Source organism: Phyllostomus discolor, chromosome 5, assembly GCF_004126475.2.
Source record: "Phyllostomus discolor isolate MPI-MPIP mPhyDis1 chromosome 5, mPhyDis1.pri.v3, whole genome shotgun sequence".
In the NCBI taxonomy this organism is placed as follows: Eukaryota; Metazoa; Chordata; class Mammalia; order Chiroptera; family Phyllostomidae; genus Phyllostomus; species Phyllostomus discolor.
Genome location: NC_040907.2, coordinates 121,669,162 through 121,689,921, shown reverse-complemented (window position 1 = coordinate 121,689,921; position 20,760 = coordinate 121,669,162). Strand labels below are relative to the sequence as shown.

General features: G+C 52.5%; 2 protein-coding genes across 2 annotated transcripts in view; one reads left to right on the top strand and one right to left on the bottom strand.

The window, feature by feature from the left end:
* Window positions 1-360: 360 nt before the first annotated feature.
* On the bottom strand, window positions 361-3,801 carry ZNF503 (zinc finger protein 503). Its single transcript, XM_028513375.2, has 2 exons — window positions 3,458-3,801; window positions 361-2,714 (listed from the first exon to the last, which is right to left on the bottom strand). The coding sequence occupies exons 1-2, from the start codon at window positions 3,764-3,766 to the stop codon at window positions 1,077-1,079; spliced, it is 1,947 nt and encodes a 648-aa protein (XP_028369176.1). The 5' UTR covers window positions 3,767-3,801; the 3' UTR covers window positions 361-1,076.
* Window positions 3,802-12,071: 8,270 nt separating this feature from the next.
* The window catches only part of LRMDA (leucine rich melanocyte differentiation associated), a 1,079,387-nt gene continuing 1,070,698 nt past the window's right edge, over window positions 12,072-20,760 (top strand). Inside the window, exons 1-3 of the mRNA XM_036027546.1 lie at window positions 12,072-12,212; window positions 12,346-12,445; window positions 14,232-14,330. Of these exons, the coding sequence (XP_035883439.1) occupies window positions 12,422-12,445; window positions 14,232-14,330 (123 nt within the window). The 5' untranslated portion in view covers window positions 12,072-12,212; window positions 12,346-12,421. The remainder of the gene's footprint in view (window positions 12,213-12,345; window positions 12,446-14,231; window positions 14,331-20,760) is intronic.

Below are 20,760 nucleotides of genomic sequence, written 5' to 3'. Positions count from 1 at the left end.
TGCTGGCCGGCCCTTCCGAAGCCTTTGCCTTTTCCTGAAAATCACAACAAAACCATCGGAAACGCGGCCACGTCCGGGAAGTCGCGGGCGCAGGCCCCGGACCCACTGCGGCCGCCGTGCTCTTCTTTCTCTTCAACCACAAAAGCAAAAAAAGATGATAATAAGAAGTAAAACCTTTTAATACATCAAATATACGGAATTTTAATCTTTAAAGCGATACATTGTCTATTATTTTAGTACATGACGTAAACCTTACTTGTCCCCTTCTCAGCGGGTGGACTTAAAAATTAAAAATAGTTAAGTGTTCCGTTTAAAGAACAAAATAAGGCAAATGAGGTTTTGGAATAGAATTGTTTTTCCTTTTTTTTGTTTTCTTCCAGAATACATACAAAAAAATACCCATTCTCTTCCGATGGTATACACCTTAAAAATAATTGCAATTTGAAATCAGAGCTGACAAATTGTGACTTGTTTTGTTTTTCATTTTTTGTAACAAACATGCATGTAAATTGTATTTCAATCAGACATTAAATAAGAACGTACAATACAATCATAGCAATTTTAAAGTAACATTAAAGAGAAGACCTCTAGTTCTGTGGCGGTTTTGTATTTATTTATAATCTACAAGGGACGGGAGGGTTTGTTTTCCATTTTTACCCTCAAGTTTTAATTCCCCCTTCCTTTTGACCTACGGAGCTCAAACTAAATAATGCACTTTAGAACCACGGGTCCGCTTGGAGCTAACATAAATAAATACCAGTGTCCACCGGCGCAGTCCTCAGATGAACACTTTCTCAATTACTTTTTCCTTCTTTTTCTATAAAAAGTCAAATGATATTCTTTTCAACTTTTATAAAGTTTGGGTGGGGAGGTGAGGCGGGGCCAACGGGACTTTCCCACCGGGTCTCGGTCGCTGTCTCGGGTGGATAGATACGGTATACGAGTTTTCGTTTCCTGGCCCGGGTGGTCCCCACTCGCGGGCGGGCGACAGTAGCTTCTCCCCGTTCCCGCCCCTCCCTCGGCCCCTCCCCTCCCCCAGCTCCTTTCTCTCCCTCGCCAGCCCTCACGACCCGCCCTCACTGATACCCCAGCGCGGAGGCCGTGGTCAGTCTCTGTCCGTAGAGGGCGTAAGGGGAGTAGTAGGGTCCGGTGGCCGCGGGCACCGGCACCGGAGCGCCGGGGGTGGGGAGCGGGCTCTTGGAGTAGGGGTGGTAGCGGCTGCTGAGTCCCAGCGCGTGGTGGGGGCTGCGCAGCGCTAGCGTCCCGGGGCTGCCCGGAGCGCCGGACGTGGGGATGTGCATGTGGCAAGCCATCGCGGCCGCCGCGGCGCTGGCCAGAGACGACGAGCTGGGGTAGCCCGACAGCAGTTTGTCCGTCCCGGGAAAGGCCGTATGGGTCCTCAAGTGGCTCAGCAGCTCTTCGGACGTGGCGAAGCGCTTGTCGCACGGCCCGTTAGCCGACACCCAGTTGCAGATGTGGGGGAGTGGGTCGTTAGGGAGCATGAAGCCGTACGGGTAGAGGGGGTGGCCAGCCAGGGAGGGTGGTGTGGCGCCCGCGGCAGCCGCAGCCGTTAACGACGAGTGCACGCCGTGCAGCGGGTGCGTGGGGTACACCAGCGGGTATCCGGACTTGAGTGCCGCCGCTGCAGCGGCCGGATCGTGGGCGCACGACGCGCTGGCCGCCGCAGCCCCCGCCAGGTGGCTCGCGCAGTGGTAGCTGAGGCAGTACGGGTCCCGGCACAAGCTGGCTGTCATCACGGAAGGCGGCGACGCCCCGGCCAAGGGGCTCGAGCCAGCGGGCTTACTGCAGCCCAGAGAGCCCGCCGCAGCCGCCGCCAGCTGTGCCCCCACCAGGCTGCCCGGCTTGGTGGGGTCGAGCGCCACGCCGTGTGGCAGGAACTGGGGCGGGTAGCCGGCGTAGGCCCCAGCCAGGCTGCCTGGGTAGGTCATGCCCGCGGGAGGCAGAGGGAACACTGTCTGGCCTGGTTTGTAGGGCGACACCGGAGCCACCAGCCCAGAGCCCAGCACCGAGGAGGAGGTGGGTGCGCTGGGGCCCGAGCCGGAGGTGGTGCCCGAGGAGCCGCCACAGTCCGAGCCTAGAGCTTTGCCCCCGGGACCCCCATCTGGGTGCTGGTTCACGTCCACATTAATCCCGCCGCCGCAGCTAATCCGGCCGTGTGCCAGCCCCGTGGGTGCCCCTTCGGCCGAGGCGGCTCCGGAGCCCTTGCTGCCGCCACTGCCGCCGCCCGAGTCTGAGTCCTTTTTGTCATCCTTGCCCTCCGGGCCACCCCCGGCCGAAGGCAGCATGCCTCCTGGTGAGCAGGCCGAGGCGCTGGAGCTTGGGCTGCCTGTCCTGGGCGTGAATGGCTGGCAGGTGGCGCTCGGTACTCGGAATCCGGACTTCTCCGCTGAAACCCCCCCGCCGCCGCCACCCCCGCCGCCACCGCCTCCTCCGCCGCCGCCTCCCGGCTCCTTCTTATCCGAGCCGGGTTTGGAGTACGGCTTGAAACTCGATTTGTCCTCCACGCCGATGTCACTCAGCTTGAGGGGCCCCGACTTTCCGTCCTTGTCACCCCCGGCGCCGCCGCCGGCACCGCCCGCGCCGCCCGCGTTGGAAGCGACGGAGGAGAGTTTGGAAGAAGGCGAGGGGTCGGGCTTCCCGATCTGCGAGCATGTTTGCGCCAACAGCGCCAGCGGGCTCTTCTTAGCATCGAGCTGCGGGGTCAGACGCGGGAGGTGGTGGGGATGGGTGCAAAAAGAAAGAAGGGGAAATCCTTTAGAATCCTGGCTTCTAGGATTCAAACACCCCTCCGCCAAGGCCTGCGAAGATCCTCCCAGCCCTGAGGGGGCAATTCTAGGCGGCATCCTCCTCCACACCTCTACACACGCACTCGCCCTTGAGAAAGGTAGCAGGATCCCCTCCCCCCACCCCGCCCCAGGATCTTTCATGTCCTTTCCAAGCGCTAAACTGGATTTTAAAATACAAAGTATTTTGGTTTCTGACTCCTAGTCTCAGAACTGTACACCTCCCACCCCATCCCTAATTCTTTGGAGTAATGGCCCAGGAGGTTTGCGCCTCAGAGGCCGTGTACAAATATCAGCTTCTGGGGGACTCCAGGACTGCGCCTTTGGGACCGAATTTCAGGCTCCCGTCCGTCTTCCGGGCAGAAAGTGAGTGGGTCTGGGTCGGGGTAGGGGTTTTAATACCAAAGAGAGAAACAAGTTGTGGCTGCCGTGTTTCCTAACATTCACACTCCAGTCTACCTCCTCCCCTCTTTCTGTCCTAGTTTTAAGGTGCGGGAGCCCTATCCTCTCTCTCCATCCCGGAGCTGAATCACTTGACACCCACCTCCTCGGCTACCAACTTCCACCCCCAGATCCGGAGAGAAAGAAATTCCGTGAAGCGGCAGCCAGGGTGGTGGTCCCAATCCAGTACGATCCAAGGAGAGGGTCCTTACCTCGATGGGGCTGACGGGAGTGGAAGGCAGGGGCTGCAGGTACTCAGGGTGCAAAATGTGGCCAGTCCGTGCGGTCAGCATCTTCAGCACCTTGATGGGCAGTCGGTTAGCCTGGCGGAGAGGGTCAGAGGGAGGCACCGCGTGCACAAAAGGCTTGGTGCTGCCGGCCGGGGACGAGCCTGGGCCGGGGCCGGAGCTATTTCCAGAGAGCGCGCTGGTCCAGGCAGGGTCCGCACTGCCGCCGCCGCCGCCGCCGCCGCCGCTGTGCTTACTGCTTCTTAGGGCAGAAAGCGAGGGCGCTGTGCTCATGACCCACCCGCGCGCATGGGAGCAGCGGGGGGCGGGCTCCGGGCTGTGCGCTCGCCCGGGGAGCAGGAGCAGCAGGAGGAGGAGGAGCTGGCGCAGCGGCCACGGGCGCCCAGCGCGCCTTCTCGGCGCCTAGAGCCAGCGGCGAATAATCCTGGGTGGCCCGCAGCGGAGCCGTGGCCGACCGGGAGGAGCCGGCCCGATTGCGGGACTGCTGGGCGGCTCGCCGTGTCCGCCTCGGGCTGTGCCCCTGCGCTGCTTACGAGCGGCCCGGAGCTGGCGCTGCTCTCGGCGGTGTGAGCCGCTGCTTGTCCAGCCGGGTCTCTGGCGAGGAAACTCACTTCAAAAGCAGCTGCACCGAGGGGGAGATTAAAGCCTTTGCCGCCTTCCAATCAAATGGGAGCCCGAGGTGATTGGAGGGTCAAGGGGATGTGACGCGTCCCGCGCCGCCGCCGCCGCCGCCGCCTGGACTCTCAGCGCTGGTTTTAATGGGCAGCTCCCTCATCGCCGCCTCCCCCCACTCCCCGCGGCTGGTCCCCTCCCTGGATTTCGCTCCGAGGGGGAGCTGGACTTTTATTCTACGTTTGCTATCTACCGCCTCCCTCCTTTTTTCTCCTCGTCGTCCTTCCTTTTCCCAGCTCGAAAATAAACTGAAGCCTCCTTTTGCAAGAGGGTGCGTGTGAGGAACAGATTAAGGTGGTGTGCAAATGCAGCGCCCGCAGGACTTCGGACGACAGCCGGGCTGTCAAGTCCGGGGGCTCACAGGGGCCCGGACACCACATATGCTCTCCCCCTCCGTAACCGAACTCTCTCGCGGCTCGGCCGCCAGAGTAAGGAAAGGTGGGGAGCGGGTGCTGGAGGAAGTCTGCCCGCCCGATTTGATTTCCCGGGATTTGAAGGCAGAGAAACCAGAAGCTAGGTGGGCAGCGGTGGTGGTTTTTCTCCGAGTTGTGCTCGGGGCTCCCCGCCCTTCCCCGCCACGTGACGCCCGGAGACTCGCAGATTGGGGCAGGAGCGAGGGTCACATGTTTCCTCTGTTTCACACTCGGCCCCCACTTCTCACTCTGCCCGGCCACCCTCTCTTCTCCTCGCCCGTCCCTCCCCCCACCCCGCCAAGTTCTCTGGGCATCTCCACCCCTCCATCAATTGTCAATGTTCCTCGACCGCAATCAATCAGTTATTTGTCAGCTCTTGTCAATCCGCCCGTGATTTATGTCAGCTTTTGTTGCTGATTACAAGGCGGGTGCGACTTGAAGGGGAAAAGGGAGAGAGAGACGCAGAGGAAGGAAGAGATGGGGGGGGGGGACCGGAGAAGGAGGAAAGAGGAGCAGCCTCCTGGGATGGGCGGGGCAGGGACTCTAAGAAAAAGAATGAGACGGGGGAAGGAGGCGCTCGGTGTCAAGAAAATGAATAGTGAGAGTCAAGTGCGCAGGTGCGGACAGGGTGCTGAGAGGGGTGCGCAGGCCTGGGGTGCGCGCCTCGCCTCTTCGAGGTCGGAGACAGAGATACACCCTTCCACCCTTGGGGACTTCGATCCGTTGGGGCCGCGGAGTTCGGCGCGACTCTGGGTACCCGAGACCAGAGGCGGTGATGTCTCGCACGGGAGATTTTTTTTTTCCTCTCGCCTAGGTTATTCCCTCGGGGTCATGTAGTGTGCCGATGCCAGGCTGCTAGCCTGCCGCGGACCCCGACCTCCGTAGTGCCCTGACCCCAAACTCAGAGACTGTTTCCTAGGAGCCACATCTCCAACGTAACGAGTCCTGGAGGTCAATGATAGGGTAGCCCCCTCAATTCTTTGAACCCCATCTGACTGTGGGTCGGCTGAGAGCCTGCGAAGAAGAGGCCTGACCGTGGGCGAATGGGAAAGATAAGTCTCAGACTCACTCAGGCCCCTACCCCAGGCTTCCCACACTGCGCGCCATCTCAGCGCGCTTAGTAGCAGGGGTTACTCCACTCTGCTCGCTCGAATTTATTGGAACTCGTAGCTGGGATTGACCTGCGCTGGGACAGCAGAGTGAAGGAGCCGGGGAGGGAGGGGGCGGCTGCCTGTGGGAACAAGGGCTCTTCCAGGGAAGCGGAGCGGGACTGCCGCGTTCCCCTCGATTTGCACAGTCACTCGGGCTGTTTGGAAGGAAAAGGGGAGGCGCTGTGCATGTCTCCGTGCCACTGATTCTGGGTGCACAAGTGTGTACGTGTGCCTGTGCTGCTGTGTGAGTTGTCAGGGCTTTGATAGCATTTGGAGCGAGTTCGGGGGTCACCTTCAGAAAGTCGCAGAAATTGGAAGGGGGGCGAGAAGAGGACACACCCCCTTACTCGGAACGACTTCGAAGACTTTGAATCTCCCCTCCCCCACTTTTCCGCTCCGGCTCTTCTTTTGTTGTCAATCCTTTTGATAAATGGCGGGGCATGGAGCGCTGGGAGCCAGGAGCCAGTCTGTACCCGCGCGAGGGGCGGAGGCCGGGCCTGGACACCAGCTTCCACCCGCGTTCCCCAGGCGCAGAGACCCGTGCGCTCGGGGGTCGGGTTTCGGACCTGCCCTCGGCATGCTCGCCCTCTCCTCTTTAACCACCCCCTCTCCCCCATTTTTGTCTCTGTCTCCTCCGCACAGGTACCGAGAACTTTCCGGGGTGAGTTTTAGAATTTTCTTGTAGGCATTCATTTTCTGCGTTTTAATCTCATCCTTCGATTCTTCAGGTTGGTAAAGTTCATGAGATGGTACTGGACTAAAGATAATTTGGAGAAGAAGTGAACAAGGCGGTTTGTGTTTTTGGCTGCTGTTTGTTGGTGTGTGCCTGTGTGCGTGTGTGTAGGCGGAAGAACACACCTGCGTTCAGGGGTTTGGAGTGTCCTTGCGACAACAGAGGAAGGTGAGTTTGGGAGACGGTGGCAAGGCCACGAGAAAGGTTGGGAAGGTTGTCTTGACCATCTCTGGGGAGCAAGTCCCAGGCAGTACTAAACTCTCTCGGTTGGGCAGCATGTCTGTGAAGCCTGTTATATCCTGCGAGCGTGTTAGTGTCTGTCTGTGTCATTGAGTGCACGGCTGTCCAGGAGTCAGCCCGGATCAGCTGTGGGGCTCCCAGCTCTGCGAACCCAGCAATGGGCCGTGTGTCGCCACGGCCTCCCTCCCGGTGAGGCCCGGATGCTGAATGCTGGGGGCGGTGGCCATAGCTGGAGGTGACCAGGGGCATACCCCCAACCCTCTCACCTCTGTCTCCAGACCCAGTTCTTTCCTTCTGCTGGAATTGGATGCGGCACTCCCAGCACCCAAAACGTGGGGTAACCATAGAGTGGCCCCTGTGTCCCACGGAACGGATGTGCCGCGGTGTGGCGACACACTCTCGAATGCCTGAACGGTGCTGCGCGCTTGCGGGTGGTGGTCAGCCTACACTCCCTCCTCCCCAAACCCAACTCCGAAGGTCCGAGCGCACGGGGGCGCCTGGAGGCCTGCGCGCACCGGGCTTTTGGGAGGCTCCAGCATCCGAGCAGGCGCCTGTCTCCAGGGAGGCCAAATCCCCCAACGCCGAGCTGGCTGTGGGGTTGGGGGGTTATTAATTACTCCGCGCTAGGCCTAATGCCTCCAACCCCCAGCGGCGGTTGGCGTGGATGTCCTGTGGATTTTATTTGCACACAATGGAAATGATTTGTCTTCTCTAAAAAAGGGTGGGCATGGCAGATATTTGAGGAGGGAATGGGAGGAGAAAGAAGGAGAGAGAGTTGAGGCAAAAAGTTTGAAAATGCCTTGAACTATTCACTGTCGAGATGGCTAATCAGTATTGAGGCCGGAGGGCAGGCGGGCCGCCTTTCACCGCCGCTTCCCTTTCATCTCGGGCTCGGCGGAGGCGCTCAATTAAAAGCCTATCAGTTTGTAAGTAAATCAACGCCTATCAGAGTTGTCACATCAAACAAAACGATTATTATTGCAGCCCGCCTCCCCTATTAATCTCCCTCGAAGATAATCCGCCTGACAGGTCAGGCCCGGCGAGCTGGAAAGCCTGGCCCAGAGCGCCCAAACAGTCCCGGACTGGCGCGCCCCTGGGGGCCTCCCCATCCGGGTGTCACCCCGCCTTGTGGTCCCCTAGGAGCTGAGAGAGAAAAGATCACGCGGAGGCTGCTGGATCCAGGCCTGACCCTCCGGACTGGCAGCGGGGACCAGACTCAGAGGGCTGTTAGGGGACGATTCCGGGTGGCCCTTCCTATTCTCGAGGCTCTGAAGGCACCCGCCTTACCCAAGCCACCACAGCCTGTTCTGTTCCCAGAGTCTCCCCCGGCCCGCACCCTTCTCCACTCGCTTCCCCTGCCTCTCCTTTTCTTTCCCCCGAATGACTCTCTCTCTCTTTTTTTTATTTCATCTCCTGCTTCTGCCTTGTCTCCCTAACCTTCATCTTCTTTTCCTCCCCACACTTCCTTTCCCCCTACCTACTTGCCAAGGAATATTTCCCATTCTCTCTCCCTCCTCGAGCACATATACTACTGTGGATTACTACTGTGAAGTAGTACATACATACTACTTTGGTGCAGTCACACTCTCTGGAGACGGGCATTCTCAGGGCTGGGGTCAGTTCTCTGCCCTAGCGCTGCCCCAGGAGTGTGTGCAATTCCCAGGAACACATGACAAAGTCCTTCTTAATTTTATTTCAAGCAGGAGCTCTCAAAAACTATGCCTGTTTAAGGATTGGGTGCATTTGGGGGGGTGAGAGAGAAAGAGAGAGAGAGAGAAGAGGTACCAGAGCAGTGGGTGGACAGTCTCAAATGCCCTATTGTGGAATTAGCATTTGATCTTGGAATTTCACGGCTGCAAGGTCGCTGACCTGGCTGGTGGCATTGGCTGGGTGTTGTAAATGTGAGGAGACCCAGCAGACACCTGGGCCTCAGCACTGAGTATGTGAAGGGATGCCTAACATTTCATAAATATGAATACACCCAGAAAATTACTTCTGTGGCCTCAAACTGGTGCTCTGCAGGCTGGGTGGCCTTGGGACCAAGGGGGGATAAAGTCATGGCTTTCTTTCAAGTGACCTCGGGCTTCATCCTTTGGGATGCCTCAGAACCAAGCGAAAACTGCCCTTTTTCATGCTTTTGCTTCAAATAGATAGGCCCAAATGGCCGTTGCCTGAGCTGGGTGAAACCAGGATTGAGAGGTGGTTGAAGTGTTTGAAGGAGAAGGGATCCCTGTTGGACCCCAGGCCCTGCTGCCCTAAATGCCAGTTCAAAGCCCAAGGAAGCCTCCATCAGCATGCTTGTATCCGGGAGAAGCCCCGTCTCCACCAAGGTACGGTAGTGCTGGTCCAGCTTCTCCCGGGAGTTGTATCAGGGTCTGAGGCTGTAGATATCAAATAGAGCTCACCTCAGGGTGCTGGGCCCCCAGAGATGCAGGACCCGTGGCCCCCCCTGGATTCCCGAAAGCCCCTCTATTTGTGCGCACTTGCCACAGGTGACTGGAAAGGAACATTTATTTCTATACCCATAAATATTGTACCGATGTAATGGCTCAGTTACCTGTGCGCCTGTTTTTCTTTAATATATTTATTTCACCTCTGCCATGCTGCAGATATTTAAAGAGGTACAGGTACCATACCCCTCATAGATGTGGAGTTCACTCTGGCTACAGGAAATTTCCGCTGGGAGGTTACTTGGACATAAGTGCTATCTCGAGCCCAGAGTACACCCAAGCAGGGACTGTAAAAAGACACTTCCTGTAGAATTTTTCCAACTTAACTATATGTGCGCATACCGAGAATTTAATAATATTTTATACCCCTCTATAGATCTAAATATTCAGATGTTATGTTACATGCCCTTGAGCTGGAAGCGATCTTCCGTTCACGCTGGACGCGGAGCTGTTAGTATAATTTTCATCTCCCTGCACTACACATGAATCTTGATCTAATAAATTCAATCTTGTCATTTTTAGAATCGACGGGATTTCTCTGGCTGCGGCTTGCACTGCCTCTATCCGAATAAATCCAGATCGCAGGCAATGGCAGGGAAGGAACGGCTCCCGGTTCTCACGCAGACGAGTTGGCCCAAAGAGAGACACAAGGTAGTCCCTAGTGCTCGTGAGGGCAGCGGATCTGGCCCCGGAAAGAGGCTGGACTATCAGCCTCCTTGGGCCCCGTGGCCCCGTGCTGCCCCTCAGTGCCTGGCAGTTCTCAGTTCTGCCGGGGCTTCGGGAACCCTCCGGGCCAAGCCCGCCCTCGGCGAGAACTGAAAGCAGATTCAACGGCAAATGAAGCCCGAACTTTCTTCAACTCAAGTTTGCAGCAGAGATTAGGTGGAGGCTTTGGAAGGACCGAAGGAAAGAGAGGTGGGGCTGTAGGTAGAAGAGGGCATGCGACACGGAGCAGGGCCGGAGGTGCAACGCTAGGGGAGGTGCCTCCTCTGCCTTCTTTCTCGCCAACTTCTTGGCCTGGTAGGTAAGGCTAGTCTCCAAGGTGCCACGAACGCCTAGGGTGTGTTTGTGGGGATTGCACCAGGGAGGAGGTGGCTTTGTAAAAGTTGCAAAGAGAGCTTTGCCGAGAAGTGTCCGTCTAGCAGGGCACAAGAAAGCCTGGGACCAGTTCGCCTTCCCCGTGGCAGACTGATCAGAACTCCACCTCTGGGGAACCCCCTGCCCAGTGCACTCCCCACACCTCCAAACTGCGTGTAAATAACCTCCCGCTGCCTGCACTGCAAACTTCCCCGCTCCGCGGCGCCGCAGTTGGCGGGCGAGGCGGGACTCAGAACCGGCCCTCCAGGCTGCCCGCCGGCAGCTCAGCGCCAGCTCAAAAACGGGCTTGCCCGGAGGCGAAAAGGACTAGTGTCGTTCCCCTTCCCACGGGCTGCCCAGACCACCACCGCCTACCTCCCAACTCCCCCCAGCCAGAGCTTCCTCCTGGGAGCCGCAGTCTCGAGGGCCTGGCTGGGGCGCAAAGTGCGTGCGCGGGCCGGCAAGGGGGGTGAGTGGCTGCCCGTCTCTCCGCGGGGCCTGTCGCCGGGCCGGCCTCGGCGGGTGAGTGATGAGGGCAGAGAAGGGCGCCCATAAATCGCGGGTGTCAGGGCGAAAAACTCTCTTTATTGTCTGCGTGATGGATGGGCCCAGGGACGAGACACCAAATACTTCGTATCGCCTTTAAATGGGAACACATTTTCCGCGGCCATAATTCATGTTTTTTAAATAGAAAGTTTGAAATGTTGCCTATATTTCACCGGCCCTGACATATTTATGAATCGCTCCCTGCATGCAAATATCATTATTTAAAGCGCCTGGGAGAGCTCGGGGGAGGGGAGGAGGAGCGGCCCCCGGGGTGTGGGGGTGGTGAACCAGAGAAATGCGGCTGGAGGGGGGGGGGGCGTCTCCCTAAAGTGAGGACAATGAGGCAAGGCGGGGGACGCCTTGTCCGGAAGCCAAGCGCACCCGGGCTCCCGGCCCGCGCGGGCGCCGCACTGCCAGCTGCTCCAGGAAGTTTGCGCGGCTTGGACCTGAGGACTGCTCTCGCCTCCCGCCGGGAGACCAGGGGGCACACTGAGTCCTTTTCCCAGGCCCTGATCCAAGCCGAAGCCACCTTTTCCAAGAAGGAAGTAAAAAAATAAAATAAAACCAATTTAACAAACGCAAATAATAACAATCCAAAGTGTTTCGTGTTCTTTGCCATCGCATCGATTTTTATTGATTGTTACTTTGCAAGCCTGAGACGGTGCACGCCTGGGCGGGGCGCCCGTCCGACCCCAGCGCACCAGCGGCCCGACGCTGCGCGCCGCGGGGCCTGCGCGGGACGCGGGCGCACCGCGGCTCTGGCCCGCAAGGACCCCGGGCTCCAGTCCCGCCCCCGCCGCCCAGAGCTGGGCAGCGCCCCCTGGGTCTGCGTCCGCTCTTCCCGAGCTCGGAAGTCACTAGAATCTCTCTGGAAAAGAGCCAGACACGTGCCGTCAGCCTCCTGTCCTGCGGGTCCAGCCCTGGAGGCGCCCACACCTAGGCGCCCGCACTGGCTGTCTTCACCTGTGCGGCCCCGCGGCGCCCGCGTTCGCGCCCGTCACAGGGAACAGGGAGGGGAGGCGGGGGAGGGAGGGACTGAAAGCCACCCGAGACAGCCAGATACGCAGGCCTGGGGCCTCCGCTTCGGACTGTGTCGGGGTCTCGGTCGAACTTCCTCTAGGAGCCGAATTGCGGTGAGGAGATCCCGCCGCGAGAGGGGCGGGAGGAACCGGCCTCGGAGGGAGGGGAGGGCCGGTGGCACTTCCGCTAAGGGCGGGACCTCGGGGCTGGGCCACGCCCCCGCCACGCCTGCCCACCCTAGCTCCGCCCCCGCCGGCAGGGCTGTGGGATCTCAGGCCCCTGCTAGGGGCCTGGCAGCTCCTCGGGTCTCCCCGCAGGCAGTGGGCAGCTCCTTTTCCTCAGCTGGGGCTCTGAGTTAAGATTTAAATACAGAAACAGAAGCACATGCACACTAGAAACTTCAGCCCAAACTCGCACGTAGGACTTTGTCCAACTCGGTCTTTCCGAGGTCCTGACACCTGTCTGGCCTAGGCGCTCGCGAACGGTCTCTGGGACCCTAGGACTGCAGGAAATACATATCCAAGTCCACAGGGCCTCACCTGTCTTTCAGGAAGAACAAAAACAAAAGTTAACACTTTTCGAGCGTTCGCTTTGTGCCAGATCTCTCTAAGAACTGTGTATGCATTATGTCCTCACAGCAACTCTCTGAGGTAAGTACCGTAAATGCCCTGCTTTATAGGTGAAGAAATTGAGGCGAGGAGAGAAGAAATTGGCCTTGCCTCATTCCCATCACTTACATATCCTTATCCCTTCTTTTCTTCAGGTCCCAGCATCCCAACCCTTCACTCTGGGGCAATGTTGCTGGCAGTTTACTTACCTTGTGGGGGGCGTGTCTGCGGCCGGTTAACCACCTCCACTTGCAGCTGAGGCCTTGCTCAGCGGGAGAGGGGGCTACGCAGTCGAGGAGAAAGGTGTACATGGGATGGACCCTACTCAGTTCCTGGGCAGCTCCCAGCCTGATGGGGAAACCCGCCCAAAGAGCAACCCCCGTTGTTCTTCTGTGCTTTCTGCTAAAGCCAGAGTGATCTTTAAAAAAAGCATATCAGACTATGTTTCTCTTCTAGTTAATAGCCTCTGGGTTCTCATTGTTCATAGGATCCAGTTGAGCCCATGGCTGGCAGATCCCCGGGCTTGATTGGCCACATTTCCCTTTTCTGCCTTTGTCTCCTACTACTCCCCCTCACCCTGAGCTCCTGCTATCAGTGGCTGCTTTTCTGTTCCTCAAATGTGCCATGCTACTTCCCACCAACGGACCTTGCTGCTGCTTTTCCTTCTATCTGTAATGACTTCCTGTCCTCCTCTTCACTTGCCTCATTGCTCCACTTTCTTCAGGTCTCAGCTTACACCCCACTCCCCTGTACCTTCCTACCTGGTACTGGGTCAGGACCCCTGTAAGCCTCTCTTAGAACACTTACCACACTGGGGTTTCCTGTAGAGAGTCTATTCCCTTCACCAGATGATAAGTTAGAGGGATCAGGGACTGGGGCCATTCCTTCGAGGAATTAATGAAGAATACAGCATTTGTGTATACTGTCAACTGTACTGAACAAATGAATAACTTTTGGGGTTTACTCCACTTTGGGGGGCTATCAATAAGTATTCTCTATGGTTTTGCATCCTAAGATGTGTTCAATTTAATAAGGGAAATACCACAAATCTCATGAAAAAAGATTATTTTGAGTCTCTATATTGTGTCATAAGTGAATGCTCAAAGAAGTTGGAGAAGAGAGATATCTATGATTTTCCAGCCATTTATTCAGATTTTGAAAGTGCAAGATGTGCTGATTGACACAGTATAATGGGAAAATGCCCCTTCATGACCACTCCTCCTGCCATTCAGGCACGTTTGTCCCAAGGCTGTAACAGGTCCCCTCCCCTCTTCCTCACTTCACATGTTACTGCTATCATAGTTAAGTTCTGTATTAGCTTCTAACCGAGCTGCTGCTGACAGAACCTTTTAATTATTCTGTACATCTCCAGCCTCTCTTGCCTCTAATCCATTATACATACTCTTGCTAGGTTTTCTTGACCACATCATTCCTTTGCTCAGAAATCTTTAGTGTTCCCTATTGTTCAAATCTTTAGTGTTCCCTATTGATCCATGTAACACTTGAGTCTTTGCAATCTAGTTCTAAACTACTTTTTAAAAGCTTTAAGTTGTATCCCAAAATTATAAAAGAAAAATCAACTTCAACCTGCAAGGCACTCAAAGCTATATAAAGAAAAACGTTATGCTCTCACCCATCTCCTCTCCAGTTTTTTATCCAATCTCCTGATATATTGTGTTAACAGTTCCGGGTGTAGATTCTATCCCTTTTCCTATGTTCACTGTGCTCATATAAACACACTCATATAATATGTTGTTGTTCATTTATGCAAAAATGGTTACATTACAGCCCTAGTGGTTTTTTACTTTTGTCTGCCTATCATCTGCAGGTACTGCTTCCAATTACAGAAGCTGAAGGGGCCACATCCTCCTTCTCCCTGACCCTGGCAGCTGAGGCTCCACCAGTGGGAATTTTTGACTCTCAAGAGGTGAGCAGAAGATTGGAGTAGGTTAGAAATGCTCCTCTGCAGCAGCAGCAGAGACTGTGAGAGCCCACTAGGAGCACTGAGCCCAAATTAGTATCGTGGACCATATCTGTATGGGGGAGGCAGAGTGGAGAGGACGGTTGCTATCATGTCCAGTATGATAATGACAGCCACTCAGACGGTGGTCTAACCAGATTGTTGCGGTAACACAACCAACTACATTTTCCATTTTTCAGACACTCAGTTCCTGTCCACTTCCCAAGTCTAAGTCTCCAGTCTTCTTACTGATTTTCTGAGCTTCCTGAAATCCTTTTGATAGATTTCTATTCTGCTTAAATTAGCCAGAGGCAGGTTCTGTCACTCACAACCAAGAATATCAATTGATTTGACATAGCACGGCTACATAGCACGGCTTTTTGGGTACTTCTAAACAGGTTTGATGGTGATTCTTTCTTTCTTTCTCTTTGTTTTAAAAAGATTTTATTTATTTTTAGAGAGAGCGGAAGGGAAAGGGAAAGAGAGGGAGAGGAACATCAATGTGCGGTTGCCTTTCACACACTCCATACTGAGGACCTGGCCCATAACCCAGGCATGAACCCTGCCTGGAATCCAACCAGTGACTCTTTGGTTCACAGGCTGGTGCTCAATCCACTGAGCCACACCAGCCAGGGCTGATGGTGATTATTTCTCAGTTGGGCTTCTATAATGGACACTGGTGGGGATCCCTGCCTCAACACCTCCAACCCAGCTAGGAAGTAATTTCAAAGAAAAAACTGGTAAATTCAGGAAAGAGAATAAGTCATGCCAGAATTGATTGAGAGGACAGACTTAATGTTCAGATGATTTTATTGAATGTCTACTGTGTCTTGGACACTGTTCTAGGTAGCTTCACAATATTACCTCATTTACTTATTACCAAAACCCAGTGAGAAAAGAATATTATCCCCATCTGGTTCAAGAATGTGCAGAATTTCTCCTCTTACTTTGAACCCTCTCACCCCATAAGCCTGGATGGCACTCAATATGTCTGATTAAGGTTTCTAAGGCATCAAAGGGCACTGTCAAGATCAACCACCATAGGTGACAATCAACTCTTATTCTTCTCAGCAGAGCTTAAGAGCTTAAGTGCCTGGTACTTTGGAGTGCTCAAAAAATGTTTGTGGAATGCAATCAATGGCACAGGAACACCTCTTGGCTCCATTTCCTTGGAAAGATGGTGGCTTGAAGCATTTGAGGTCTTGTGTATGAGTAGAATTAAAGAAGAGGTAACAGTTTTTCCTTCCACACTGCACTGCACTCTCCCAGCTCTTGACTTTGGCCCATGCTTCAGGTCTCTGAACTCAGTGTTTATTTTTCTTTTCTCCTTCTTTTTCTATCTCTATTTCTACTCCCTTCCTCCCCCGCCACCCCTTTCCAAGGCATTAGTCAATTAAGGGCGTGAATGATGTCCCCTTACTTACATTTCCTGCAGAATCTACCACATACGTCAACAATATTCAGTAAATATTAGTTACATAAATTGATTTTCAAGGATTTTTCTTTCTTGGTCCCCACCTTTACTACTGAAACTTTTGTCCTCTCAGGGACTCTTTCTATCACACTGTTATTTTGCGACATTCTCATATTCACTAAAGACCATGTCCTTACTCTCACTCTTCAAAAGAAAAGGGTCCTTTTGGATGAGAGTGTGTAGGGTGAGAAGTAGCAGCCTGAGGAACTGGCTGATGTGGGGAGGGAGGGTCTGCCATACTGGGAAGATGGAGGGTTTGGGGAGAGCCTGGTGAGGATCAGCTCTGTCAGGGAATCACCATCATCTTCAACCTCCTTCCCCTTTCGTGACAGTTAGCCACCAGACTGTGTAGATTGATTCTCACTTTAACATGGGAGCTCCACAAGCACTTATGAAATAGTGAATGAGCTACTTCCTGCAGAACCAAAGTGTGAAAGGAGTTAGTAAACATGCCAAAACGAGGCCAGAGGTCATGCGAACCAAATGTAGATTGGCCCAAAATGTCACAAAGATAAAAGAGTAGGGGAATGAGAGCTTTATATGAAAGATGGCTTCTACCCCCAGGTACTTCTCTCTAGCTTCAGCCCTCCTCACATCCACCTGAAAGCCTCCCAAGGTGTCTTTTCCCGCCCCCACTTCCCAAACACTGCTCTGATTGGACCCTGCATTGCCGCAAACCCTTATGGGCAACCCATTTCCATCAAAAAATCTTTCACATGCCTTAGCTCCTCTCCTTCAATCTTTTTACCATCAAAGCTTACTTTTCTCTGGCCCTGAAGACTAGCCATCCATCCAGACTGGAATCTTTCCCGTTATACCAACACACTCTCCTCAGTCTCATCTTTGCTTTGGAGGCTCCATCTTGTACCACCCAGCTCAGGGCTCAGCTTCCCTCCCCTACCTCCTTCAGAGTGGATCACAGTGCTTCTGCCTGTGTTAGGCTTCAGCGTGCAACTGCTCAGTTCCAAAGAACAGTACTGCTACATTTCTTAAGATGTGTGACTTGGAGCAATGTTCTTAACCTCTTTGAAGTTTCAGTTTCTTACTGTGTGAAATGTATGAAATGATGGTACCTACCTCATAGGTCAGTGGGTAAATTGAATGAAAAAACACCCATGCCTAGCACATAGAAAGTGCTCAAAGTGGTTGTTGTTATTGTTGTTGTTGTTGTTGTTATTATTCCATGTGTTCTTTCTTACCTTGGAATCCCTGGAGTGCTGCTGTCTGTGCTCCTCATCTGGCACTTAATTGTTTACTAATTGATGATATCATTTGTTAACTACTTAAAATCATATTGTTTAACTTTGTGTTTGCCTGTGTGTTTAACTTCTCAATTAGATTTTAAGCTCCCTCAGGCCTGAACCAGAGTAGCAGAGGGTTAAGTAAAAAATAGGCATGAATAAACACCTGTTACAATTAGTAATAAAAACATTCCATATCTGTATAGTCCTGTTACAATTATTATTTCTGTTAATCCTCACAATAACCCTATAAGGCATATTACTCCCAAATTATAGATGAGAAAACTGAGGTTTAGAAAGAGGAAGTCATTTATCCGAGTTCTAAAGGTCAGGGCTCTTTCCTGCCTCACAATAGCCTTCAGCTCTCAGAAATTCTAGCAATGCCTCCCTTTCCTATTTAATACCCAAATGCACCTTCTCTGCTAACCCAGTTCAGCATCCCTGCCAGCTCTAACATTCCTTCCATGAGCTCATGGGGAGAGATGCTAGAGATATATCATTAGATGAGAAGATATGGTTATAAAAGAGCAGGGACACGCACATACAATTAATACATGTCATCTAGAAAGCAGGATGCAAGGGTTCTATGGGACCAAACACTGGTCATTGGTGGGTAATGGGTAATGGTGGGCTATGGTGTTGTGGGTAATTTTAATTTTCTTCTTGTTCACCTGTACTTTTAAAAAATTTTAATTTATTAATTAATTTATTTTTAAAGAGAGGGAAGGGAAGGGGAAAGAGGGAGAGAAATATTGATGTGTGAGAGATACATCAATCAGTTGCCTCTTGCACGCCCCCAAGTGGGGGCCGGGACTGCAACCCAGGCATGTGCCCTGACTGGGAATTGATCCAGCAACCTTTTGGTTTGCAGGCCAGCACTCAATCCACTGAGACACACCAGCCAAGGCTCACCTGTAGTTTTCACTGCAAGCATTTATTACCTGTATAAATAGAGAAAAAACACAAGTTTTATTTGTTTGCTCATTTAACAGAGACAACAATGCAGTGCTTCCAGAACTCTCTTTGCTGACTTGTCCATCCCAGTCCCTTTTACTAAAAACTGCTGCCGATGGAGGCAACTCAACCTCTTTCCTCTCCTTCACCTCTGGGCTCTGAGCCAGGTGGGCAGAATCCCATCCTTGGCACTTATTAGTCACAGGTTTGAAGTGCAGGGGAGGGGTGAGGAGGGAGAAGTGATTAGTGTGGGGTGGGAATTTGGGGATTCTTTTATCCCCTGCATCTCAAAGGCTGACAGGTTCTTGAGGGGTGGAAATGACTGGTAATTAGTGAACCTTCTCTAAAGCATACACTAAAGACACACTTCACAGTCTCTGTGACCTCTGCAGCCCGGTGAGGCTTTGTTATGTAGATGTTCTTAATTGGGTGAGTCACTTACTGCAAACAGCTTTGGGAGAACGCACTGTGTTTCAGGAGAGGCTTCCTACCAGGGGTTCTAACTCAGGGATTGGGCTGGCAGCAATAGCCTCTAAGTAACTCCACCAGTAACTCCACCCCCTCTGATGTAAGTGAGAAGTGGTCCTCACAACTAGGAGTCAGCATAGTGAGGCTTTCGGGGAGTGTTAAACTTTGTCCTTTGTCCTCCTCCTTCCTCTTTCCCTTTCTCTTTCACAGTTTATAGATCACTGATTCTGGATGACGATGGGGATATTTTGAAATATAAACTGGGTTCTCTACATTCTAGGCTATGACCAACTAGCTGGAAAGTTAGGGACAGTATAAGTGTACATAACAACACCAAATAGTGGGCATTAATGCCAGGCACACAGGAGGGGTTGTACAGTGATGTTTTAGACCCTGGGCAATCACTAAGGGCTGGAGCACTGCAGAAAGCTTGTCAACAAAGGTGAATAGCACTTGGAAAGGGTTAGGGGGACAGGGATTCCCAAGAGGAGGAGACTTTATGAACAAAGGTATCTCTAGTCAGGTCACCATGACACACAGAGTCATGGCCTAACACACACTGAGCGTGGCTCAGCCATCAGGTGCACAGGGTGCAGTGTGGGAATTAGTCACTAGGTCTTCAAATGACATGATTATATCATCATATGTGGTTGTCCTCGAGTGTTCCTGCCACTTGCTCCAGAGGTGGGCACAATGACAGTAGACTTTTTAATTGCATCATCACCCCCTTCTTATTTTGGTGAATGGGGAACCACCTTGGCTCTTCCATTCTCGGCGCCCAGACAGACACTAAGGGTGCCCAGACCTCGGTGCCCAGACACTACACTAAGTCCCAGCAACTGTGCTGCAATCTCTTTGAAATTTCTCCCTTCAGGTCCTTACCACATGTCGTGGGGGCCCAGTGCACTTGTAGAGCCTGTTAGGACACTTTCCTGACCCTACTCGTCTCTCTTTCTAATGCATCCTGCCCACAACTGTCAGACCAAATTGCTCTAAAATATAAATGTTAATAACCACTTACTTCCACTGCACTCAAGGTGGGCCTACATATCTCTTTATGATATGGTTGCTGCCTGTCTTTTCTGCACTCTTCCCATCTTCAAAGTCACCAGTGACTTCTATGTTGGTAAATCCAATGGTGAATCCTCTGAACTCAATTTACTTGACCTTACGTAGCACTGGACAAGTTGATCACTCTTTCTTCCTTTCATTCCTTAACATTTTATTTATAAAAATTTGTGTACTTATAAAACAATAAGAGACAAGATAGTAAATGCCAAATTCTTTCAACTAGACTTGTCAGCTAACATGCTACCATATTGATATTTTTTTCTCTCTCCCTCTCTCTCTCTCTCTCTCACACACACACACACACACACACACACACACACACACACTTTTCCTGAACCATTTGAAAGCTGTAAGCATCTTGGTGTTTATCCCCAATTTCTTTAGCTTGTATCTTCTGAGGAAAAGAACACTTTCTTACAAAACCCCAATACAATTTACACACCTAAGAGAAGTAATGTTAACTCAACATCATCAAATCATTCAAACTTAAACATTTCCAGTTGTCCTCAAAATGTCTTTTTAGTCCCTCCACCCAGTTTCAGTATTCAATAAAGGCTCATTCATTGCACTTGGTTTTCATAACTCTTTAGTTCATTTTTATCTAGAACAGTCCTCCCTGCCTGCCCCATCCTTTTCGTGATGTTGACATTTTGGGCAGTCTAGCCCAGGTGTCTTGAAGAATGTTCCACTTTTTGGATTTGTCTGTTTCCTCATGAGTAGATTCTGGTTAAAATATTTGGCAAGAGAACCATGTAGGTGACATGTACTTCCCATTGTGTCACGTCAGAGGCCTGTGTTGTCGGGTTGTCTCACCCTTGGAGGTGCTAAGTTTGAGCTCTTGTGTAGGATTGTGACCACCAGCTCTCTCCAATATAAAGACTGTTTTTCCCTTTGTAATTTATATGTAATCTGTGGGATGATGATATCTTGAGACCATGTGAATTTCTTGTTCACCCAATGCTTTCAAAATTCCCTTGATGATTCTTGGCTAGATGGGCCATTATGTTGGAACCCCATCTTTTTGATCCCGTTCTTTTCTTGGCTTCCAGGGCCTGACATGATTTTGGTTTTTACCTCTTCAGCTGCTCATTCTCAGTTTCTCTGTGATTCCTTCCCTTCTCCTTTACCTCTCTATCTGTGTTAGTGCTCTAGGCTCCAATCCTCAGGTTTCTAAAAATCCTGTCTTGTG